We start from the raw sequence: 25,220 nt of genomic DNA on the forward strand, positions 1-25,220 counted from the left end.
TTATAAGTGTATTTTATAATGATTATCAATGTGTAGTTTTAAGAGATGTGACATTTTCAACCTAACATGTGAGGCGCATTATTATTGCTCTATACTCGTATACTAGCCTATCCATTCTAAGATTTATCTTGATGTATTCTTCACCTGCCAATAAGGCTTATATTTGTCAATCCATGGATGACGCAAAACATCATCCAAACTTAACCGCTCACCAGGCTCATATCTCAACAACCGCCTAATCAAATCAATAGCATCTAAATCCAATCCGGTTGCGTTGCCATTATTGACTGTTGATGTACTTATATTTTCCTTGTCATTGCCACTACCGCCTGGTAGATATTTTGGAAATCGTAAATCAACTTTAACTATACGTTTATATGTAGCATTTTTATCGATTTCTTCAAATGGTGGTTTTCCAACAAGAAACTCATAAATCAAAACCCCCAAAGCCCATATATCCACTGATTTATCGTGAGGTTTCTGTTCAATCATTTCCGGTGGTAGATAATCCATGGTTCCGCATATGGTATTTCTTCTACTCAATTGCGGGTACTTATGGGGCTCTTGTAAATGGCTAATATGGTTGCGATAGTCATCACCTTCTTCATCTTGATGTTTCATATAAACTGACCAACCAAAATCACTTAATTTCACCACATTATCTAAACTCAACATGATATTTTCTGGTTTTATATCTCGGTGAATAATCTTTTTATCATGTAAGTATCGTAACGCTAATGTGACTTGATATATATAGTAACTAGCTTTGACATTGTCGAATCGTTTAAGTTTGCGTAATTCTTGATATAGCTCTCCATATAAGCTAAATTCAAGAACAAGATAAACATTAGTATCATCATGAAACCAAGTATGTAGATGAGTAATATTAACGTGGTATAGCGACGATTGAATTTCAATTTCTCGCCGGAAATTACGTTCGAGCTTCATTGACGATAGTTCCTTTTTTGACATAACTTTGAGGGCAATGAGGTATCCGGATGACTTATGTTTGGCACAATAAACTTTACCTAATTTACCTTTACCTAGAATTCTTCCAATTTCAAAGTCATCGAATTTGCAATCTGGCATCCCAGATGGTGTGTCGTTTGTTGAGTAAGTTGATAGCGATGGGGTTTGTTGTTGTATAGGCTGTATGCTCAATTGGTTGCCTTCTGCCGGCGATTCAACAAAAGGTGATGATGAGGACGACGTAAAGTTGCTCGATGAGGATGACGGCATAGCTGAGGATTTACAAGTAACTCTTTTTGAGCTAGGGGTAGCCAGCATAGTTGTATAGCTTAATGATGTGCCATTCGTCGAATGATTCTCCTTCTTGTCATGACTACTTAGGCTTCTTATGGGAGTTGGTGATGTATGATCATTTATTCGTTTTCTATTAGGGTATTGACCATACTTGTAGCTATGACGCTTTTCTGTTGCTTTTGGTTTAGTAATCTTATACTCATTGGATGAATGCAAGGTATTATTTGGGGCTCTATGTTGATGGTTGTTGGTGATTGAATTTAGCGGCACTGGTTTGTGGTCAATTTTGAGATCACTATGATGAGAAGGCATGGAAAGCTTGTGGAAACTTGTGGGGGGAGGATATGGTATAAAAGAATGGCTTTCACTTTGTGATCTCCAATGGCTATACTATGATGTTATAACAATGGTACCTACCTTGATCACTACGCTTGATGTGAAGTGTTTCTGTATTGGTTTGTTCTTTTTTGGTTTTGTTATCATTTTGGGGACAAGTACACGCATGCACGTAAATTTATCAAAATCACGAAATGCCCTTTTTTTTGCAACCTGTTGTTACAGAATAGTACGTATATACTTAATCAATTCTAAGGTGGCTCCAAGCAATATGTGGAAGGCGTCTATAATAACCTAGATTTAATTTTTGTTTTCGACTTTTGAAACTATCGATTTTTGGTGATAAAATTGCGAAAAATTACAGACACTTCGTATTTGTGAGGAAAAATGTTGAAATGAATATTCTCTCATAGTATAAGTTTGCACTTTCATAGATGAAGTCCTTCTTGTTCATTCTGAGATAGGCATAATTTGAATAGACAGTACAAATATCAAAGAAAAACCTAACCGTGGCGTGTTTATTTTGCTTACCAGCCACGAAAGAGAAAAAAAAATCACATGCCTTAGAAGATTTCTCCAAACACAGGTGGTGATTCTATTAAGTGTGATTCCATCTTTTACTTTATACTCCCAACTATGCACGGCTGAGTTTTCTTACAATATCAACTTTATATAATTGTATCTTGATAATAAATCCCCCAAAATAATTTTATAAATACATCACACTTCATTAAGGCGGGCTAGAACTGCAAAATTGAAACAAGAACTAACAGTTTGTTCTAAGAATAGATTAATGGCCGTTAAGATCGTCTCATCTCATCGCACTCCCTCTAAATTTGTGGTTCTAGACGATTCTTTCCACAGTGTGAGGTAATTACACGAACAATATTGTAACAGACTTTGTCCTAATTTCCTTCCAGCGGTTCATTGTAGTTGTTGTTTTGCACTATGTACTTCAATTTGTAGCATATTTTTATTGTTCTATTGTGGTCTATTGTCTACCATCTTTATGCATTTTTTATTCTCGTATGACCTATTACTAGTGACGGTGATTTGTGTTATTATGCTTTTTTTATTCTATTGTTAATTAAGTTTTGTGCTATTCATGATGATACTTTTTTACACACCTTACTCGTCGTCAAAATAGTGGGAAAGTCAGCCGTTTTACTTTTACAAGTACAAACAAAGGGACGGAAGGACAGAGACAACGTCAATATAAACTGATCGGGACAACAACAATGTAATTGCAGTGAGTCATTATGCAGTACGCTCTTATTTTGAAACAATCAAAGAGTCTAGACATACCAATTGATCCTTTTGACGTGTTTGTTTATCTTTTTTGTATTCCGAGAAAATTTTTCCCGTAAGAATAATAAACATCACATACAACTTTGAGCTGAGTTTTACATTACAATTACAAAGTAAAGTAAACTTTTTGCATGACCAGAGTGGTCGCTTTCTTAGTCACCGCATACGGGTAGGAGGTGACTAGAGTCAGAAAAGTTACACGCGAACAAAACAAAAAGGTGATGCATCAAAATTATCTCCTCTTTTGGCGTTTATTTCCGGTCATTTTCTCATTTATTGACGAAATATGGTTAGAAAAGAAGAAGAAGAAGAAGAAGAATACGAAGAAGAATAAGAATAAGGCTGTAACTAAAAAATTATAAAGTACAAAAGATCAGCGTCTACTCAAAGCAACACACTCTGGTACACACTTTACACGCCATACGCAACTAACCATTGATCACAAAAATAAAGAGTAAAATGTTTACATCCGAATGACGATGTTTTATAGCTAAGAGAAGAAAAATCTGGAAGAATTGCCCACATAGTCTTACGATTAATAGAGTAATATCAGTTATAAGCAGTGCCTTATTTTCTTAAAAGGGAGTGACTTCAACTAAAACTAAAACTCCCCCTTCGGGATTTTAGATTTTTATTTTTATACATACCATATTCACAGTGACTAGTTACACAACACAACACAACACAACACAAAACAATACACAAAAACCACAAAAACCAAATTATTTACGCTATTCAATACACATACACACATCTTTACTTTCCTTAATTGTTTTTAAGCGTCTAATCTTAATATGAATTTACCAAAGTAAGGGATACACACGTAGATGGATACGTAAGACACTTTCATTAAAAATAAAACCACACATTTTCCTTAAATCTGAAAGTATAAACAACTTTGTAATTTTTAAAAAAATTTTACAACTACACCACACCCACACATTACTTCTTTTTCCTACTATATCCTTTCCACTCAATTCACCACAAGAGTTAACTACTACTTAGATACTATAGAGTCTTAACTAAAATTTAAACAATGGCTATTAAAGATAGAGTAAAGAGAATTTCGAGAGTGTTTAACCCAGATTCAAAAGAGGCTAAAGCTCACAAGACTGAAACTGCTGCTACCACAACTACTACTGAGGGAGAAAAACAACAAGAGGTACCAGCTACCACCACTGATGATATTGCTGCTGCTGAACCACAAGCTGAAACTGAAGCCCAAGCAGCTGCTGAGGAGAACGCTGTAACTGAACCAGTTGTCAAGTCCAGTGAAGATGGTATTACTTCATATGCAGATGCAACAAAAACTAAGGACACACCTGAAGTTGCTCAAGTGACTCAACCACCAACTGAAGAGACAGCTCATGCTAAAGACACTGATGTTGCTGCAACTGATGCCGCCCCTGTTGAAATCACTGAAGGAACACCAATTGATTTAGAAGATAGTACTAGAACTCCAGCTGAAGCTACCAAAGCCACCGCTGTTGAACCAACTGGCGAAGCAACAACATCTACCAAAGCTGTAGGAGAGGAGTCGACTCCAGCTGAGATCACTGAAGTCAATGAAGCTGAAGCCGGAGAATCAACACCAGTTGCAACTGAAGAAGCTAAGAAATCAACTTCATCAACTCAGCATAAAAAATCTGACTTTTTCAAGAAATTGTATGCCAAGTTTAGAAAACCAGTGATTGCCAATTGATTGTTCCAACCCATTCCATGGCAGGAGCGAATTGTGAGGTAGCTTGCATCATTGAGCCACCCGTGCCGTTGGATTTGCCTTTTCTTGTTATACTAGTATTGATGTAACTTTTTATTATAAAGTTTCCCATTTTTTTCTCTACATGCCCCTCTCTTCCAATTGGGGTATTTCTTTTAGTTGATAGTTAATAAATAATAGCGTCTTTTCATACAAGTGCAGTGGTTGGGACTTTGAAGCGAGTGTATATAGCCTGATGATGTCAACCGTTGAGACTTTTGTCTTTACTTGGAGGAAAAGGAAGGAAGAAGCTAAAAGCAGAGAAAAGTAAACATTTAGAAAGTAACGAAGAACGTGGATGCTAAACAGATATTATTCTCGCAAGTATGAATCCGGACGCACGTGACCAATTAAGTATAACAAACAAAAACGGAAAGAAAAAAAGAAATTTTCTAAAAGTGTGTGTGATTGTGGATAGGTGTGATGTCACAACAACGATGACTAGTGTTGTACAACCCCCTTCTAACTAGGTTATTTTAGTTAGTTATTCAGTGATAAAGTAGGGAGATATGTAGTAACGTATATACATATATATATATATATACAAAAGTCATTGAAGTGTGGTTGTGTATGGTGTATATCTTAATAGCATAAAGCAAAAAGCAAAAAAAAGAAAATAATAATTTGGAAACAATACACACACACATACAACATATACAATATGTACACTTACAGAGAGAGGGATAATTTTTTTTTGACAACCAAAAAGAATCAACAACACACCCACATCACATCATCACCTACTACCCAATCACCAATCACTTTTCAGACTACGCTGTCTTACACGCACATACACGTACACTACTACGTCATTTGTAACTAATCGCTACTTTTAGTTTAGTTTATTGAGTATAATACGTTATTTGCGTGTCTGTTTTCTTTTGGTTGTCAAAATCATCATCGTTTCATAGAGAGAAAATTTAATCACTCATTGACAACACTCGCCTCTTATCAGAAAACTTTTACAACACACAATCAATCAGTCAACTGATCGCACATATACACACCACCACATATATCACACTTGTATATTGACTCTTTAGGTCACTCACTTCTACACTTACACTTGCACTTACACTTACACTTACACATAGTCTACACACACACATAACTTTAGTCATGGATTTAAGAGTGGGCAAAAAATATCGCATTGGTCGTAAAATTGGATCGGGTTCTTTTGGTGACATATATCTTGGAACAAACATTATATCGGGTGAAGAGGTAGCCATCAAGTTGGAAAACACTAAAGCTAAACATCCCCAATTGGAATATGAGGCTAAAGTTTATAAAGCATTGAGTGGTGGAGTTGGTATACCCTTTGTTAGATGGTATGGTACTGAGTGCGACTACAACGCCATGGTTATTGACTTGTTGGGTCCTTCATTGGAGGATTTATTTAATTATTGTAATCGAAAATTCACTTACAAGACTGTTTTACTTTTGGCTGATCAATTAATTTGTCGTATTGAATATATACATGCTAGATGTTTTATTCATCGTGATATCAAACCCGATAACTTTTTGATGGGTATTGGGAGAAGAGGGTCGCAGGTAAATGTTATTGATTTTGGATTGGCTAAGAAGTATCGTGATCCAAGAACTCATTTACATATCCCATATCGTGAAAATAAGAATTTAACTGGTACTGCAAGATATGCCAGTGTCAATACGCATTTAGGAATTGAACAAAGTAGAAGAGATGATTTGGAGAGTTTGGGTTATGTTTTGATTTATTTCTGTCGTGGTTCATTACCTTGGCAAGGTTTAAAAGCAGCAACAAAGAGACAAAAATATGACCGTATTATGGAGAAGAAAATGACTACGCCAAATAATATCTTGTGCAAAGGGTTACCTAGTGAATTTTTGGATTATATGAATTATATTAAAACTTTAAGATTTGATGATAAGCCAGATTATGCTTATTTAAGGAAGTTGTTTAGGGATTTGTTCAAGAAGGAGAATTATCGATATGATTATGTTTTTGATTGGACATTGTATAAATTCCAATTGGAGAAACAAAGAGCTCAAGGTAAAGTCGCTGATGGAGATAATAACCAAGAGAATAACGATCAACAACAACAACAACAACAACAACAGCAACAACAGCAACCACCGCAGCAGAATCAACAAAATCAAACACAGCAGCAGCAAGATGTACAAGACCTACAACAACAACAACAACTCCAGGATTCTCAACAACAGCAAAAACATTTTGCCGACCCCCGTTATCAAAACCAAAAGGCAATGTACACACCAAACCAAAATTATCATGCTAATTCGCAAAAAGTACCACCACCACAACCGCAAGCAAACACTGGCAATCCAGCATGGCTTTGAGATGGAAAGTAGAATGGAGCTTTAACTGACTATATCTGAAGAGGGGGAAGCGGGGAATGCGTATCTGAATTTGCTTGACGTGTACATGTCAGTTCCACTTCACGGTTGAATCAGCCTTCCTGAAAAGAGCACACAGGGCTACAACGTTGAGCATAAAGGCTAGGGATTATCTAAACAGCTTAAACTCCCTTTAAGGAGGAGTTTTAATCATGCTGAGTATTTTTTAGCTTCAACTTGGTGCATCTGGATGCAATTCGCAGTAACCGGATAACGAAGAAGATGTTGCATATGAAAGTGTTGGGGGTGCATTTATAAATGAAGACGAAGAGGTGGCCATCTTTGTTACAGGTGATTTTAGTAAGGCTTAGTTGCGCTTTAGCTGTCTGGATTTAAGCCATTCGAATCTGTCTAATCTCTAACCTATTAATTTGTCAAAATGTATGGCCTCCAATCAAGCGGAGGGTATGTTAATTGGAAAAGAAGAAAGATGCCATTTTATTGAATTGATAGATACTCGTAAATATACATATATGTAGGGTAAATTATACTATGATTGTTTATTGAGGTGCTTTAAAAGTCTATAAGTCACACTATTTACCCTGCTTCTCTTCTGAGTTGGCTGATTCAGCTTTGGCTGCTTTATCAATATAATTATGCAAGAAATCGAATATCGTAACAGAACCACCACCACCACCATTCTTTGAATTAGATCCTGTAGCTCCCTCCTCATCATTATCATTAGTTGAAACTCGATAACTATCGATATATCCAAAAAATCCATAATATACATTCTCTTTAACTTCTTCATCATAAATCTTATCATAGATAAACTTCATTTTAAAATCAAGCATCTCTTTTTTAAACGCATCGAAATTGATGGCATCATATGCATGATCACGCAATTTATAGTTGTATGCGTCAAACACTGGGTTTTCTAAAAGTAATCCCAATGCTGGTGCTTTTGGGATATTGATTTTAGTTGGCTCAAAGCAATCATCAATTAGACCTATTGGTAAATCACAACGAATGACTAGCGTGGCCATACAAATCATTTTCCGAATTTGGTGCAACATGAATGATTGACCGTGGATCTTGATTGATATCCATTCGGTATTGTTGATGACAAATGGATCGGAGACGGTAGTGTCGATGATGTATCTTTTGGATGATGTGTCTTTGTATGATTTACCAATGGTAAAGTTGTGGAAATTATGAGTTCCCTTGTATTGCTGCATTGTTGATCTGAATCTTTCAAGACGTTCAGGGGAGATACGGTAGGCACGTCGAGTGGCGTTTTTAATCTGTTTGACTTGTTTAGCAATCCGGAAAAGTGGCACATCTGGGGATGAAGTATCAGCTCCTCCTTCTGTGGCGTTGTCTTGTGGAGTTGATTCTTGGTTTGGTGTATTATCTTTAGTCTCTTGCTCATTCATTTGAGCAACCGCATTCAATTGATCTTGAGTAATACCAGCCTCACTCACTTTCTCCTTCATCAATTGCCAAAATCTGGCACTTTCTCCACCATCATCAACAAACAAGCTAGGATACTTGTTCTTATTCTCCTTGATCAATCCATCCAATTGTGTGCTTGGTTTAGGACTAATCAATGAATAAGTAGGCAACAAATACTCATATACTCGCGAAGAACACATTTTTCGACAATCAAATCCTTTCGTTGTACGTTGTATCCCCCAAATTCTAATTTGATCGGGTAAATGTTGATTAATCTTGTCTTTCAAATCAGGATCTTCGATAATCATCTTCAATGAAACCACATTACCAGCAGCATGAACACCTTTGTCAGTCCTTGCTGTTCTTTGGAACCCTGATTTCTTCAAATCAAGCGAGTTTTCCAATGATATGGCACCAGCTTTATAGAATGCTTCGTATAAATCTTTTTCAATTGTCTTTACACCTGGTTCGTTTTGGATTTGGAGTCCATTGTAACCTGTACCACAGTAGCCTAGCATTACGGCACATTTACGTTTTGGTTTCCTTTCTGATTTGGGGATGGGGTTACCTTGGTCGTCTAACAAAGGAACATATTCACTAGAGGAAGCTAGTTAGTAGCGGTTAAAAGAAAAGTAATTATACCACATCGGTAATTGAGGACTTACCTACGATTGCTCATATTTCTGTCTGTTTTGCCTCTCTTTGGCATTTTGTAACCTTGCGCCAATCTGCCCAGACTTTGTTGTTGTTGTTGTTGTTGTTGGTCCATCGGTTGATGAAGAATCAGCTGCAGCAGGTTGCTGTTGATGTTGATGAGATGCTTCCAACGGTTGTTGCTCTGTTTGCTCAATGTGGGTATTATCAGAAGTATCCATTTTCTCATTTATATGGAGTATATTTCAACTAGGTAATATTATTGAGTCGTTCTTGATTGTTTAATGGTTCGAAATTTCTGTCGATGCGGATGGGCATCTCGACTGAAAAAAAAATTACTTTGTACAAAGTTCACCAGAATTCACACTTAAACTCACCACCTTTTAGTATATATTACCACTCCTACCACCAGCCCCCCTCCCCCCTCCTCCACCAATGAGACCGTTAACAGAAGAAGAAACAAAAGTAGTATTTGAAAAACTAGCCAACTACATTGGCCGCAATATATCCGCCCTCATAGACAATCCAGAAAACCCTCATGTTTTCCGATTACAAAAAGATCGAGTTTATTACGTTTCTGAACAAGTTGCTAATTTTGCTACTTCAGTATCACGTCAGAATCTAATGTCATTAGGTACATGCTTTGGAAAATTCACCAAAACTGGTAAATTCAAATTACATATTACTGCATTACCTTATTTATCTCAATACGCTAAATACAAAATATGGATTAAACAAAATGGTGAAATGCCATTTTTGTACGGGAACCATGTATTGAAAGCCCACATTGGTAGGATGAGTGATGATATACCGGAGCATGCTGGTGTTATTGTTTACAGTATGGGCGATATTCCCTTAGGGTTTGGAGTTAGTGCTAAACTGACGCATGAGGCGAGGAATGTGGCTCCTACTGGTATTGTCGCGTTTAGACAAGGTGATATTGGTGAGTATTTGAGAGAAGAGGATACATTGTTTACATAGAGTAAAAATAAATACACTTTACTTGTTAGTCTTGATACATTTGTAGAATGCTTGATTTGCTCTATTTACATGGGCTTCAATAGCTGATTAAATTTTGTTTCAAGATTCCATATGGATTTCCCTGCGATACAACAAAACTTGATTGTACCAATTTTTCAAATTGTAATTCGGGATCAAATTCTTGTTCAACAACATCAGCTTGATCATCATTAAACTCCTTCTTGTGGAAATCTTGTCTTGTTATTAAGACTTGTTGATCTCTCCAAAATGATAATAATGTCCTAACTTCGTCTTTAGTTAAGGGGGCGACTTGAACTGGTTCAATTCCTCCATTAGCTACCAATCTTTGTGCAACTGACATATCCAAATTTGGATACTTCATATATGGATCATATTCTTCATGAGGATACACTGCCACATGAGTTGTTTTTCTAGCAGGGGCAAAATCACATGATTTGGCCAACAATACCCCACCTTTATCAAAGTTCAATTCACCACTAGCCGCTTTCAAAATGAAGTCACCCAATTCGAATTCACTTATATGAATAGGTTTGAAATCTGGTGAACGATATTGAGTTATTGAGAAATCCGCCATTGCATTGAAATCATCGACTGATAAAATAATAGGAACAGTCTTGGAATGTTGTTTCAATTGACTAATGAAGAATTGGAATGCCATTGTTGGTTGTACTTTGTTAATTTCTCTATTTTTAGAAAGATAATCATACAAGGTATTTTCACCAGCTTTTAAATTGTACTCTTGTTTATCTTGATAAAATTTAACATCTTCGGTTAATTTAAGCTTCTGGAAAATGTCTTTGTTCACAGCCAAGATCTTGCGTAACCACCTCTTTGTTGCCATTGGTTGTTGGTATAACCCCAATTTATTATTCTTGAAATAATCTGAAGAACCATTTCCTATTATATCAGCAGAATGTAAATGTAATATAACAACTTCGTTTTGAAATTCTTGTAAAGATAAAGCTAACGCTTGGTTAATCAATGTTGATTTCCCACTTCCTTTAATTCCATCGATATATTTGCGATTCGATTTGGATTCATTGGATAATTTTTTAACAAAATTGTCGTAGATTTTGGCTGTGTTTGTCGTGGTTAATGATACCGGATTTCTAAACATTTCATGATGTTGAAATTTCTTGAAAGCCTGGAAAGTACGCAATTTCTCTTCAATATCAGTTGGATACACAGTAATCGTAGATGTACCCAAACTGTCCTTTGCCAAAGGTTCAACATAATCCATTGGGGGAGCTAATTTCTCCAAATTCAAGTTCTGCACTGCATCTTTAAAAGGGTGATGAGTTAAACCAGTAGACTTCTTGACTTTTTCCTTCTCAACCACTTTTCTCCTCAAGATTTGTTTGGATTTACCTTCTTTTTGTCTCGGAGTAGCTAGAAGATATGCTGTTGTGGTGAAATTGTGAGTATATATTAGTGGAGTATGACTTGTTAGTCTTACTTTGGATAAATTAGCAGACAATCTCAACATAGTATAGCCGTGAACACTGTCTTTAATTGAGTTATAACTGTGATCTTGGTATTGGTTTGGAAAATTTTTTGATTACTTTGTGAGGTTGGTATTTGGTATTTGGTACACTACTCTACACTGCTCTACCTTTTACTATTGAAAATTTTTTTCTTCTTCTTCTCTCTTCAATCAATTTGCAACTTTTCTTAAAAATCACCAATCTACAGTTCACTTCTTTTTGCTTTCTTTCTTTCTTCTTTGTTCAATCAATGTTTCGCCATTTGGACCTTATAATACTATGATTAGAAGTTTGATACGGGGTTGTTTGTCATCTTCAATACGTATTAATTGCATAACACACTTACAATTGAGGTGTTTGTCGAGATACTCTTCGAAAGTTGTTCCATCGAAGAAACATCTACTCAAGACTAAACCAAAAACACGACAAGAAACAAAGGAAGAGGTGGAATCAGGGTCTAAATCTAAAAAGGGACTTGTTTTTGAATCAGGCAAATTTTCACAATTACATAATGACTTGAAGACACCAATTGATCTAGCTGAATCGAAAATTGACAATTTTAATCAATTGAAAATTTTCCCCTCAGTACGAGAAGCAATGGTCAAAGAGATTAAATCACAGTACAATCTCAAAGGACCTCAACATATTTCGCTTGATGAAATTAAGATTAAGCCTACGCCAGTACAAATTTCAGCAATTCGTAAAATCAACCAAACAAGAAAAGTCAATCAGGACTTGGAGGATATGGATGAAGGTGAACGTATATTTTATGAATTGAAACATGAAAACGAGTTGAAAAAGACAAAAGTTTTCACTGTTGCTGCTGAGACTGGTTCAGGTAAGACATGGAGCTATCTAAGTCCTCTTTTATCCAAATTGAAGGAGGATGATTTCAACTGGTTCAAAGATAATGAAAGAAAATATGAACTATTCAAGACATCAGAACAGGTGAGGTCAATCATCTTGGTTCCTACTCATGAATTGGTTGAACAGGTTTATGAAGTACTCAACAGAGCTAACAAATTCTCCTTAGATCATGAAAATGTACCACGTCTGTATAAGGAATTTCTTGAATTACCAGAAAATGCTACATTGGGATTATCTGTCATGAAGTTGTCCCATGGTGATCCACCCATTTCATTATACAAGCAATTGCGTAATTTTGGTAAAGTTGATGTCTTGGTTACAACTCCCGCTAAAATCACTGGTTTTTCCAAATTAGAAGCTATTGATCGTCCATTCAAGATCTTTAAAAGTGTTAGGTACTGTGTGCTAGATGAAGCTGATACATTATTTGATCCGTCGTTTTTGAAAGATACTACTGCTGTGGTTAAAAACTTTCCCAATTTGCTTGATTTGATTTTGGTGTCGGCAACCATTCCCAAAGAATTTGAAAAGACATTGGCGAGGTATTTCCCGGACGAGAAATCAATGATTCGGGTATCTACGCCTTCATTACATAAAGTGCCTCGGAACATCAAGGTAATGACTTTGGATGCTGATTTGCCACCATATAATGGATCAAAACCAAGATGTTTAGCCCAGGCTATCTATGCAATATCAAGAGATGGTACTGAACCTGATCATGTGAAACGTATTATCGTATTTGTCAATGAGAAATCTGAAGTTGATGGATTAGTTGATTTGATGATTTCGAAATATGGAATTCGTGAGCAAGATATATTTGGCATATCAGGCAAAGTCAAGATTCAAGATCGCAAGGATTTTCTTGAACCTTTCTTGATGCCAGCACAGTTGGTAAAGCATGATTTGGATGGAAGTAAGGTGAAAATTCTCGTGACCACTGATTTACTAGCTCGTGGATTGAATTTCATTGGAATTAAAAATGTCATATTGATGGGATTACCACGTAGCTCAGTTGATCTTGTACATAGATTGGGAAGAACCGGGAGGATGAATCAACTGGGTCGAGTGTTTATCATCGCTGATAAGAAATCAAAGAAGTCTTGGGTAAAAGGATTAGGTAATGCCATAATAAGAGGAATCAAAATAGGATAAAGATAAAGGGTATGTATCCGGAACCATTATTCAAGTGATGATTATTAGACATTTTTTTCAGACGTTAGACTTCTGAGTTAATTATGCGGAAGACGTGTCAAGATAACTGATTGAATAAGTGAACTTTGTGGAGTACATTTACTAACGATAAAATTAGGCTGATTATGAAATTTAGTTTTTACAAATATGTTTTACGATAGGTATGTTTTTAAATCCCAGTGTTTTTGTTGTGCTGTGTGTCCCTTTCTTTTGAATGATGAAACACCAAACAGACCAAATTACGAACGCTTGACTTCCTACATTTATAACCATGGGGAAAAGTCTACTTTATTTATCTGATCCCAAAAAAGGGGACCACACAACTGCAAAAACATCTTTCAATGAGAATCTTTTTACTAACTATAATTGCAGGTTTTATATTTAATGAAAAGGGTAATTTTTACAAAGATCGAGCATATCATTGTAGATTGTGCAAGCACCCTGGGAATTAATTTAATACTTTACGGGATCTTTTGATCAGTGTATTGATATTTATACGCCCCAGGAAAATCAAATCTTAAGTCAACTATATACACTTTATATTTGAAGGATTAATCCTATTCCTTCCAAGTATTGGAATTAGTTTGATACAGATATTACAATCTCTTGTAGATAGATTAGTAGTGTAAAGAATATACACAAACTATACGAGTGCATGATTTAGGGTTCTTACTATTGTAGAGCATTTTATGTGGGGTTTGGGGTTTGGTGATGTGGAAATAGCATGGTGGGGTGCAAAAATTTTCTTTTTTTCTGTCGGCGGTTTATTCGTAATTCCCCGAAGACAATTTTCGATTGGCGATTGATAAGAAGAAAATATTGATTTAAATACTACTTTTATCTTTTATTCCACAAGATACCTTTTAAAGGACTAACAGGGTAGAGCCTACTACAGATAAGGGTCCTACACTAATAAGACCGCCAACTACAGTATCAACTACTACCACTTTCTTTTAAATAAATACTCCTTCATTTTTTGTACTCAGTTGAATGGTAAGAACGTTGCCGCCCTTTCGCATCATGTCGCAATCATTACACACCACCATTAAAGATTTACAAAAAGATATGTACTATGGAAATGAAGTACTCAACCGAGTTTCCTTCTTGAGAGAAGACACCGAGTTCATTTCCAAATCATTATTTCACCCTTCAACTCGATTTATTTTCTTCAACAAGCAAAATCCATTAGTTCACAAAAATTTCGCCAATATGTTGACAATAATGACTAACGGTGATAAGCAAGTTTGTGTTGATCAAATTGAACCGGGGCAATCAAACAATCTTGGATATACTGGTAATTTGCAATTTCTCCCTCTTGGGTTAATGAATCATGTGCCTCATTGGAAAGAAATTTTGCATACTTGGAACGAAGATAATAAGAATATGGATAAGAGTTTGAGAAGCAAGGGGAAACCGACTTTTTTATTCATGGGATTACTTGATGAATCTGTTGGATTGGATATTAATTCATTAAAAGTGGACTGTGAATTGAATGGAGATGAAAAATATTTAGACCATCAAGGTAGGTATCAAGGTATTGCCTATTATGCCGTTGATGTATCTTCCAATAAAGAATTGTGTCGTAACTTGGTTCATTTTGTTAATGATACAATTAATGAAAAATTCCAAACTGATAAAACCCCCGAGGAAAATGGGGTATTTTTCACTCATTCAAGAAAACATTTCCTAACTTTTGAATCAAAAGAAGCTAGTTTATTTAGCCAGGGAGCAATGTTTTTCCATTGGTTGACTACTAATAAGTTTTGTCCTGGATGTGGTCATCCAACTATACCTATTCATGCAGGCGGTAAATTGTACTGCACCAATGAGGAAACAATTACGGCCAATGACGACACTGCAGCAGCAGCAGCAGCAGCAGCTACTGCTTCCACCAGTGATCGACCAAATGCGAAATCAGCATGTCCTGTCAAAAGTGCTCCAGTGTCAAATGTATCATTCCCAAGAACAGATATGGCAGTAATATCAATAATCACAAATACTGATCGATCAAAAATCTTGCTCTCGTTGGGCAAGAGACACTTCACCTCCAAGATGTATTCATGTACTGCTGGATTCATGGAACCTAGTGAAACAGTGGAAATAGCCACCAAGCGTGAAATTTGGGAAGAAACTGGAGTCACATGTGATGAAGTCAATGTAGTAATGACCCAACCATGGCCATTCCCTTCGAACCTAATGATTGGGTGTATTGGAGTGGTTGAATTCAATGGAACTAATGAATTGATCCATTTAGGTCATGATAATGAATTATTGGATGCTAGATGGTTTGATACCTCATTTGTACGTAAATTGGTTTATCCTGAACAAGTAACTGAGGCTGATAAAGATTTTAATCCGGAGGGGATAATGATTCCCATGGGCCAATCAATTGCTTATAATTTGATCAAAATGTGTGTTGACGAAGAAGATGAAAACAATAAGGAAGAGTATAAGTTATAGTGGTTATAAGTAGACTATAAATCTGTAAAGGTATAGAGAGACACGTATAATTGTGGAGGAGTAGTTCATATAGAGTTTTACTTGTTTATTTATTTATTTATTCATTTGTTTATTTATTTATTCAGAAGAAGAAGCTAAAAATAGTGTTATCAAGGGGGACGAACGGTTTGGTGGATTGTACTAGTTTATCCCAGTGTGTTAGGTTTGTTGTTGTACAGCACAATGAATCAACTGATATGAGGGGGTTAGTAGGAATATCATTGTGTATACAGATCAACGACGAGACTCTGGCAGAAATGACGAATAATAAGTTTTGCAGCCATCTATTGATTTAAAGTATATAATGATTAGTAGTGGCAAAGTTGCAAAAAGTTGCAATTTGTCCAGCAAGATCCATCACAAGCAGCTTACATTTACCTTTTATCTTCAGCACGGGAAACTCATATCCATCACCAACCTCTCCTTTCACTATCCTTTTATCTTGAACTGAAAAACTTAAAAGTAAAATACGTCATTCACACTGATTCTAGACCCCCTTTTAATTTTTCTTTAAATTCTGTCGGTATAATTTTCGGAGGAGGAAGTGACACAATGTTCAATTTGCCGTATAACATAGTCATAAGCGGTTATTATCGGTGTTAAAGGACGAAACTAACGCGGAAACTGAGTTAGTTCTTTGAGAGGCTTAGGTCGCATATGACCTGGATGTGTATTAACGCCGTTACTATTCTTAGTCACAAATACTGTGGCATCTCTCCCATCACTTGTGCATTATATTTTGTAATTTGGCTTACTAAAAGGAGCACGTGCTCTCCGTTTTCGCTTCGAAAGAATTCTGTGTGTTATTGTTTCGCTTTAAGTTATATGCAGTACTATGACATATTCGGATTTAAACATTTCCACTGCTCCACACTTTTTTAAACGACGTATATATATATATATATATATACCCGTGTATGTCCCATTACTACTGGTAACATTTCACGATTTGGTACTATGGGGAGATTTCTTTCACGTATATGACAACTATCTTTAACTAAATCCACAGCTTTAACTAATATAAATAGAATGGCGTCTACTGCTACTGCTTCTAGGTCATCATCATCATCGCAACTGGTGCTTCCTTACACGACATCTACCACCACCACATCCCCTGTAATAGCTGGTCATCGTGGATTTAAGAGCTCATATACTGAAAACACTTTGCTTGGATTTAGTAAATGCTTTGAATCAGGAGCAACAGTTATTGAAACTGATTTATGGTTAAGTTCAGATGATGTTATCATTATATCCCATGATATATCAACTAAACGAGTATTTGTTGATCAAGATGGTAATGAAACTGATTATAAAGTGACCAAGACACCGTACGATCCAATTCTAAAGAGCTTGAAGACAAAAGAAGGTGGGTTTCCTTTGCTTTCATTTGTTGATGTATTGCGTTGGTTCAAAGGGTATATTGAGTCTACTGGTTCAAATGAACACAAGTTACAGCTTGATATTAAGAAATTCAATCCTGCTAAAATTTCCAAGTACCTAGTCAACGACTTGTTAAAAGTGCATAGTGATTTATCTTGGTGGTATCATAGAATACAATTTGGTATATGGGATTTATCATTTTTGAAATATCTTAACCAAAACGATTTCTTTCAAGATAAATTTGGCATCGTTAATGAATTTGGTTACAATCAATTTGATATTTTCCATATAAGTGTTAATTGGAGAGATTCAATAAACTATATAAACTACAACTACTATTTGGATGAAACTACCCCCACGAACAAAGTCAAGATTAAATTAACTGGGGTTTCATTACTTTATATCGCCACTTGGTCGACTGAATTCCTTACTAAATTTGTTCCACTTTTACAAATTCAAAATTTGAAGCTATATTCGTGGACAGTAAATAATAAATTTCAATTTGAATATCTCGTTAAGGTTGGTAAATTGGCAAAATTGGTGGAATACGGAGTTATTTCTGATCATCCTGATTTAATGGTTAAATATAAAAACCATGAAGATACCGAGAGTGATACTGATGTTGAACAAGAGTTGGAAGTAAAACCACTAGTTGCTTATGAAAGTAAGAATTTCTACTACAATGAAGATGGTGAGTTGAATATTGAATTAACCTGGAATCAAAAGTTGCTTAATTGGGTATATAAACAGTTTATGTCCTTGAATGGTTCGCAAAGGAAAATCACTTCAGATGCTCAACGATTTGCTGCCAAGGTTGATCCAAATGAAGTTAATGAAGTTAAACCAAATGCCGTGATTACTTATCTTTTCCAAAAATGTCAAAAGTATGGAATCTTTTAGAATATAGAGAGAAAAAAGTTGTATAATGATATAGGCATAGCTCCCCTTCTGTCTCATACATTTACAAAACTATCTAGATTTACAAAATCCTGTTCGTCTTGGAAATCTTCAACCTCAGTCTTGAAATCAAATATCGAATACTCTTTATTCTTCACAAGATATTCTCTAGTTGATTCAGGAATTTGACCTTTCAACTCCTCTAAATTTCTCATTAACCCCTTTTCCAATAAACTTTGTCTTGTTGCTTTAAACAATCCACTATGTCCATCAATTTCTTCCACCTTATCATCAAACTTCAATACATCACATAATGATCGAATATCGTTCAATTCCAACTCCACAGAACTTACACCACTTCCATTAATAAACTCCAATATTTGATCTAGATCAACTCCTTGGAATGACGCTATGTATGATGCTTGTAATGGGTTAATCAGACGTTGCCCTTCTTGTTGCTGGTCCATTCTGGGAAATGTCTTGTTGACAATGAATCTCCATACAACCTCCAATATTGTGTCAATAAATTCAGTATCTAATTCTGAATCAGTAAACCAGGGACCACCAGTAACATCAATACTAGGTTGTAAATGATACAACATATAAATCTTTCTTGTTGGATGTTTTACTGATTTGATGGATTTGATATATCGTTGATGTTCTAAATTCTTCAAACACTTGGAAACAATATGTTGATGTAAGTTAGTCTTTGCTTTAAGGGTCTTTGTCCAAATACCTTCACGTTGACTAGCTTCAATATATGAATAAATCATTCGCTCATCATCACTCATACTGACTAATTTCTTAGCATCGTCAACACTAACTGCTTGAAATCGTATTTCATCACCTGTTTTACTCAATTTGATTAAATTGGCGTTAAGTAATTCTTGTAGTAATAGCATCAACTCCGATTCTTTGGTAACATTGATTAAATTAGATGCTTCTTGTTGAGTAAAAGCTCTGGATGTGGGGGATTCCCGCATCTTGGTATGGAGTAGCTTAGCATTATCTGAGACCTCCGACATCGTTTAAAATAGATGCTTGTTTGCTTGTGTTGTGTGGAATTTAGGATTCTTAAACTGATCTCATCTTTCATCTCATGCATTTTTTTTTACGTAAGATTTCGTATCACAAATTTGAAACTGGGCTACAAGTTGGTGCCTGTATTCGTCATAAAGGAAGTCATGGATGAAGATGATATAGACTCATTCGATATACCACTTAGGCCCAAAACGAGGCACGTATTTAAAAGAAAACAGCAAGCAAATTTTGATGTCTCTTCATCAAGAAAGACAACAGCTGTACTGATTGACAACGAGGATGAAACTGTAAATGAGTTCAAGGAAGACGGGGATGAACTTGGTACAACCGATGTAACACAGAATATAAAAGTGAAGCCTGTTTTCAAGAAGAAACAAATGGATTCTAACGCATCGTTTTCAAGAAAGTCAAGGGCAATTCCGATAGACAATGACATAGATGGGGAAGTAGAAGAGGAGGAGGAGGAGGAGGAGGAGGAGGAAGAGATTGAAATTAGAATCAAATCCTCGTCAACATTTCAACGACGAGATCAGAGTGAACCGTCAAAGCGACGTTTAAACTTGTCCAAATATAAAGTATCCAGCAAAGAGAATGATGTAGGAACAGAAGCAGTCAAGAAAGTGGAAAAGGAAAAAGGGTCATTTAAAGAACCCTTGAACACGCCCCAATCCGGATTGGACAATGAAAATCCTGGGAATAACCCCGTAATTGCCAAAATTGACGAGTTGGACACTATTTTATCTCCTAAAAAGGAATCTTCACTTCCACCAAATATAGAAGTTCGATTACCTAAACCCGTTAATAATGAATCGTCGGTAACAAGTCAGCGCTTGGATGCCTTGAAACTCGAATTTGACAACGAAGATTCTGAGGACAATCCCGTGATTGCCAACATTGACGACTTGGACTTCGAATTCTCCCCTGAAAAAGAACCGTCAGTGTCGCCAGATATTAAGATTCCCTCACATAGATCAGCAGGTTATGAACCACCGTTAACCAGTCAATCCCATAGTCCACCGCCTTCGTTACCTCGGTCATATGTTCCTATAAATCCCAATGCAGAGCCAACTTTATCCAAACGACAATATCTTAATCAAGTTGCATCTGAATACCAGGATGAAAAGAATTATGATGATGGAGCACCATCGAATCAAGAACTACGACAACCCGATTTTGATCCTGCTCCCAATAATGACTATGAATTGAGTGATGAGGACATGGGTGTGCTTAAGAGAAATATCGATTTTGAGAACAAGTATAATGATGAAATTGTTAGTGATTATGGTTCAAGTGATAATGATTACGGATATGATGGGCACAATAGACATAATCGATATAATGGACATGGGTTTGGCAATGGGCCTGGATATGCTGACTATGGGTATGGGTATGGCTTTAAAAATCAAAGGAGGAAACCAAATGTGTCCAATGTCAAAGTGTATACAATTCAGGAACAAATCGAACGAATTGAAAATGCGTTGAAATTAGAACGAACTAAACAAAAGCAAAAAGAAGCGGCGAAAGTTGATTTATTGAAGCGGAAAGTGGAGATTCGAAAACAAAGAGAAGCATTATTGAAAAAGTTGGAAGACTGGAGACTTTAAAACATGTCCTCGAGGAAAGTTGAGATTAGGTTATAGTGATTAGATTGTATTGAGTTACGTAGTTATCATAGAGGTAGTACTTGGAGATCTATTACAGTTTTCCGGATGCAATGTTTCAGCTAAATGGATACTCTTTCAATTTGAGTCATTGGCACGTACCATATGCACAGGGTGTGTACTTTGTTCAAATGGATCTTATTGGTCACATTGGTATATGTTTTAGCGCGCTTAATTTTTGACTCATTTACCAAATGTGGAAACTTGGAAAATTTTTTATAAAGCTATTCTCCCATCCCCCGTATTTAGAAAAAATTCATCGTTGTACATTACTTTCTTTTTGAATCACATCGATTATCCTCAAATAAGACTCAAATTATTAAATATGTCAGTCAGAGCAGTCACTACTAAAAGGATCTTATCTACAAGCACCACCAGTTTAAAATCACAACCACGTCATTTAGTCAGTATTTCGCAATTATCAAACGATGAATTTTCATCACTCGTTGCTAAAGCCCAACATTTGAAACAAGTTTATAAGTCAGGTCATACCTCGGCCATTGCTGAAAACCACTCCAAGTTACTAGGCAAATTGGTGGCATTACTTTTCTCAAAAAGATCAACAAGGACAAGAATCAGCACAGAAGGAGCAGCAGCTTTTTTTGGAGCACAACCCATGTTTTTAGGAAAAGATGATATTCAATTAGGTGTAAATGAATCAATGTATGATACCACTAAAGTCATTAGTTCAATGACATCATGTATCTTTGCCAGAGTCAATAAACATCTGGACATATTGGGCTTGTGTAAAGATTCATCAGTTCCTATTATAAATTCACTTTGTGACAAGTATCATCCATTACAAGCCATTGCTGACTTATTAACGATAAAGGAAAGTTTCGGGGGTAATACTAAAGGCTTGAAATTGGCTTGGATCGGTGATGCGAATAATGTTATTAATGACTTAGCTATTGCAAGTTTGAAAATGGGAATTAACGTGTCCATATCAATCCCAGAATCAATTACATTTGATAAAGATGTCGAACAAGATGCCAAGGCTATTGCAACTCAACAAGGTCTCAAATTTGAAATTGTTAATCAACCACAACAAGCTTTACACAATGCAAATATTGTAGTTACTGATACATGGATCTCGATGGGTGAAGAGCTGCAGAAAATTGCCAAGTTGAAACAATTTGCTGGGTATCAAATCGACGCTAACTTGATTAAACTGAGCCAAGTTGCTTCTAATTGGATCTTTATGCACTGTTTACCCAGGCATCAAGAAGAAGTCGCTGATGACGTTTTCTACAGTGACAATTCAGTTGTGTTTGAAGAAGCAGAGAATAGATTGTATGCTGCTATGGCTGTTATTGAAGCTTTTGTGGTGAATAAAGGGGATTTGTTAAAGTAGTAGAATGAGTATATAGATGATAATGAAGAGTAACACTACAAGTAGTTTGATGTTTGTGTAGAAGAAGTCTTGTGGAAGAAAAGTGTGGGTTCAATTGTTGTGGCGGACCCTTTATCGTTTTAGGAAATATTGCCGCTAAATAAAAGTAAAAGAAAAAGAACGTTTGAGGTAGACTCCACAATTTTATTTTTATAAATCTCCGAGATTGAGCGAATATATAAATGGGCGTTATTCCGTTGACTATTTTTGACAATTCATCCAATTTCATTCACAACTCATAATCAACATTTAAACTAAGTTTCTAAAAATGACTGCTAAAGTTATTGTTTCCGGAGGAACAGGTTTCATTGCTCAACATATCCTTGAACAACTATTAAACCACAATTACAATATTGTTACCACAGTTAGATCACAGGCTAAAGGTGACCACTTGTTACAATTGTTTAATTCGCCATCAACATTAAGTTATGAAATTGTTGAAGATGTTGGTAAACCAGGTGCATTTGACCAAGTATTACAAAAGAATCAAGATGCCACAGTTTTCTTACATACTGCCTCTCCATTCCATTTTAAAGCTACCGATATAGCTAAAGAATTACTTGAACCGGCAGTTGAAGGTACCAAGAATGCATTGAAGGCGATTCAAAAATATGGAAAAAATATCAAAAATGTAGTTATTACTTCATCTTTCGCTGCTGTTGGAACTGCCAGCAAGACTACTGATCCAAATTACACATTCACTGAACAAGATTGGAACGAAATTAAATGGGATGAAGCGGTTCAAAATGCGGTTAGTGGATATAGAGGATCCAAAACATTTGCTGAACGAGCAGCATGGGATTTTATCAAAGAAAACGATTCCCAATTTAGTTTGACTACAGTGAATCCCGGTTTTACATTTGGTCCACAATTATTCACATCCGAAGTTAAAGATCAATTGAATACATCATCAGAAGTGATTAACTCCATTTTGAAATTGAAACCAACAGATTCAATCCCTACCTTTAGAGGTACTTGGGTCGATGTACGCGATGTAGCAAAAGCTCATGTTGTTGCATTTGAGAATCCAAAAGCCAAAAACGAGAGATTGATTTTAACTGCTGGTAGTTTTACTGAACAATCAATTGTTGATTTGATTAACGCTAAATTCCCTGATTTGAATCTCCCAAAGGGTGAACCAGGCACCGATGAACAAGTGATTAAGGAGAAATTGGCAACTGTTGACAATTCAAAGACGAGACAGATTTTAGGATTTAAGTTTATTGATCTTGGTAAATCGGTTATTGATTCCGTGCAACAAATCTTGGAAGCCAAGAAAAGTAGAAGTGGTGCTTTGTAAGAGGATTGGTGTGTAGCTTTTCAAGTAGAGAGATCAAGAGAATAGACCTATTTTAGAATGAATAATAAAAAAGAGAAAGGAACCTAAGGTGACAATAAAGAGTTGCTTGTGATTCTTTCTGGAAATCAACCGATTTACTCTATTTTGCAACAAAAATGATTGTTAAACATTCAACAACTTTTCTTTTTTGTTTTTGTATTTATAAGGCACAGTACATATACCTCTATGGGTAAATCAATAACTGTAGTGTGTAAAAATACAAATGGCAAAAAAGAATCAGGTGATATGCACGTGACAAATATTCAGGTTTGTGGCTGTGTAATATGAAAGTTGAAAAATATGAATTTCTTTTTCCATTGAGTCAAAAACGTTGTTTTCTTGGGATGATAGTTAAGGTACAATACTTTGGTTAGTACCTATATATACATATTTATATACTGCGTTTTATATGTGGTGGTCTCCTATTTTGTTATCTACCTTGTTATTATTGTAGTTGACATATAAATGACCGTTGTTATAACTTATTACGACTATGGTTATGAACTGTTTTGTTGTTGTATTGACACAAGAGCCACAGGAAGTGAAAATTACTCAACAAAATAAAGTACTAAGACGCCTGCAATTATTATTACGCACACACAAAAGAAACATATAGGAAGAAGAAGAAGAAGACTGAGCAGTAGATAGCTATTAATAGTATACAAAAGTACCTAAAAATAGATTCAGTAGTGCCTACTACTCTTCACCAAATTGTGTAGGGTGGAGAAGTCGGAGGGGATAATATGAGTTTGATGAGTTGGGGATCAGTATTCCCTTTTCGTTGAGTGTATATTTGGTTAGGTATACTTTGTCAATTGGTTTCAACAAGAGAAAGAGTATGTGTGTGGTGTGTGGTTTGAGTTTGCTATGTATATCTATCAAAAGTAGATCTAAAAGTGAGTCAGACACAATTATTTTACCATTAGTTTCAGACACAGAAACACAGACACAGAAATTGCTATATAAATATATATATATATATATTATGTACTCTTTTAAGTGATATTGCATAGAGTATTTTGAGGCTTTATTTTTAGAAGATATGCTTTTGGTTCATGGCTGTGCTCTCCGTGTTGAAGAGCACGTGGATAACTCTGGTTCACTTATCTGTTTATGTAAAGTGGGTTCCTACTAACTATTGAAGGGTAGCTGTGTATAGACTGTTACTGTACTGTCTCTGCTGTAGAATCAGATGCGATATATTTATGTTGATGCTGTTGAGATAAAGCAAATAATCTTATCGTTTTGTGAGTTTTCAAACTATTTATGAACTGATTATATGCAGTACATTGTCAAATTTTCTTTTTACAACCAAAAGCAAATGAGGATTAACAATGAAGAGGAAGAAGAGAATTTT

The 25,220-nt window shown here is 35.7% G+C and overlaps 13 protein-coding genes across 13 annotated transcripts; 9 read left to right on the top strand and 4 right to left on the bottom strand. All coding sequences in view use genetic code 12, as the record gives it.

The window, feature by feature from the left end:
- Positions 1-123: 123 nt before the first annotated feature.
- CORT_0F02410 (Ipl1 aurora kinase) lies at positions 124-1,575 on the bottom strand (the record flags this gene model as incomplete). Its single annotated transcript, XM_003870546.1, has 1 exon — positions 124-1,575. The coding sequence occupies one exon, from the start codon at positions 1,573-1,575 to the stop codon at positions 124-126; it is 1,452 nt and encodes a 483-aa protein (XP_003870595.1).
- A 2,368-nt stretch (positions 1,576-3,943) lies between these two features.
- CORT_0F02420 (gag-related protein) lies at positions 3,944-4,609 on the top strand (the record flags this gene model as incomplete). The annotated part of the gene is made up of 1 exon (XM_003870547.1): positions 3,944-4,609. One exon carries the CDS (start codon positions 3,944-3,946, stop codon positions 4,607-4,609), a length of 666 nt encoding a protein of 221 aa, XP_003870596.1.
- Positions 4,610-5,785: 1,176 nt separating this feature from the next.
- Positions 5,786-7,003, top strand: CORT_0F02430 (hypothetical protein; the record flags this gene model as incomplete). The annotated part of the gene is made up of 1 exon (XM_003870548.1): positions 5,786-7,003. The coding sequence occupies one exon, from the start codon at positions 5,786-5,788 to the stop codon at positions 7,001-7,003; it is 1,218 nt and encodes a 405-aa protein (XP_003870597.1).
- A 590-nt stretch (positions 7,004-7,593) lies between these two features.
- On the bottom strand, positions 7,594-9,330 carry CORT_0F02440 (Pus1 protein; the record flags this gene model as incomplete). Its single annotated transcript, XM_003870549.1, has 2 exons — positions 7,594-9,052; positions 9,125-9,330. 2 exons carry the CDS (start codon positions 9,328-9,330, stop codon positions 7,594-7,596), a joined length of 1,665 nt encoding a protein of 554 aa, XP_003870598.1.
- Positions 9,331-9,544: 214 nt separating this feature from the next.
- On the top strand, positions 9,545-10,090 carry CORT_0F02450 (Nip7 protein; the record flags this gene model as incomplete). Its single annotated transcript, XM_003870550.1, has 1 exon — positions 9,545-10,090. The coding sequence occupies one exon, from the start codon at positions 9,545-9,547 to the stop codon at positions 10,088-10,090; it is 546 nt and encodes a 181-aa protein (XP_003870599.1).
- Positions 10,091-10,166: 76 nt separating this feature from the next.
- Positions 10,167-11,597, bottom strand: CORT_0F02460 (Rsm23 protein; the record flags this gene model as incomplete). Its single annotated transcript, XM_003870551.1, has 1 exon — positions 10,167-11,597. The coding sequence occupies one exon, from the start codon at positions 11,595-11,597 to the stop codon at positions 10,167-10,169; it is 1,431 nt and encodes a 476-aa protein (XP_003870600.1).
- Positions 11,598-11,874: 277 nt separating this feature from the next.
- On the top strand, positions 11,875-13,614 carry CORT_0F02470 (mitochondrial ATP-dependent RNA helicase of the DEAD-box family; the record flags this gene model as incomplete). The annotated part of the gene is made up of 1 exon (XM_003870552.1): positions 11,875-13,614. One exon carries the CDS (start codon positions 11,875-11,877, stop codon positions 13,612-13,614), a length of 1,740 nt encoding a protein of 579 aa, XP_003870601.1.
- Positions 13,615-14,643: 1,029 nt separating this feature from the next.
- CORT_0F02480 (Npy1 protein) lies at positions 14,644-16,113 on the top strand (the record flags this gene model as incomplete). The annotated part of the gene is made up of 1 exon (XM_003870553.1): positions 14,644-16,113. The coding sequence occupies one exon, from the start codon at positions 14,644-14,646 to the stop codon at positions 16,111-16,113; it is 1,470 nt and encodes a 489-aa protein (XP_003870602.1).
- A 1,068-nt stretch (positions 16,114-17,181) lies between these two features.
- On the top strand, positions 17,182-18,432 carry CORT_0F02490 (phosphatidyl glycerol phospholipase C; the record flags this gene model as incomplete). Its single annotated transcript, XM_003870554.1, has 1 exon — positions 17,182-18,432. The coding sequence occupies one exon, from the start codon at positions 17,182-17,184 to the stop codon at positions 18,430-18,432; it is 1,251 nt and encodes a 416-aa protein (XP_003870603.1).
- Positions 18,433-18,485: 53 nt separating this feature from the next.
- Positions 18,486-19,454, bottom strand: CORT_0F02500 (Rpc34 protein; the record flags this gene model as incomplete). Its single annotated transcript, XM_003870555.1, has 1 exon — positions 18,486-19,454. One exon carries the CDS (start codon positions 19,452-19,454, stop codon positions 18,486-18,488), a length of 969 nt encoding a protein of 322 aa, XP_003870604.1.
- Positions 19,455-19,466: 12 nt separating this feature from the next.
- Positions 19,467-21,074, top strand: CORT_0F02510 (hypothetical protein; the record flags this gene model as incomplete). Its single annotated transcript, XM_003870556.1, has 1 exon — positions 19,467-21,074. The coding sequence occupies one exon, from the start codon at positions 19,467-19,469 to the stop codon at positions 21,072-21,074; it is 1,608 nt and encodes a 535-aa protein (XP_003870605.1).
- Positions 21,075-21,456: 382 nt separating this feature from the next.
- CORT_0F02520 (Arg3 ornithine carbamoyltransferase) lies at positions 21,457-22,485 on the top strand (the record flags this gene model as incomplete). Its single annotated transcript, XM_003870557.1, has 1 exon — positions 21,457-22,485. The coding sequence occupies one exon, from the start codon at positions 21,457-21,459 to the stop codon at positions 22,483-22,485; it is 1,029 nt and encodes a 342-aa protein (XP_003870606.1).
- A 307-nt stretch (positions 22,486-22,792) lies between these two features.
- CORT_0F02530 (Gre2 protein) lies at positions 22,793-23,824 on the top strand (the record flags this gene model as incomplete). The annotated part of the gene is made up of 1 exon (XM_003870558.1): positions 22,793-23,824. One exon carries the CDS (start codon positions 22,793-22,795, stop codon positions 23,822-23,824), a length of 1,032 nt encoding a protein of 343 aa, XP_003870607.1.
- Positions 23,825-25,220: the final 1,396 nt, after the last annotated feature.

The sequence above is a fragment of the Candida orthopsilosis genome (assembly GCF_000315875.1).
Source record: "Candida orthopsilosis Co 90-125, chromosome 6 draft sequence".
Lineage (NCBI taxonomy): Eukaryota > Fungi > Ascomycota > Pichiomycetes > Serinales > Debaryomycetaceae > Lodderomyces > Lodderomyces orthopsilosis.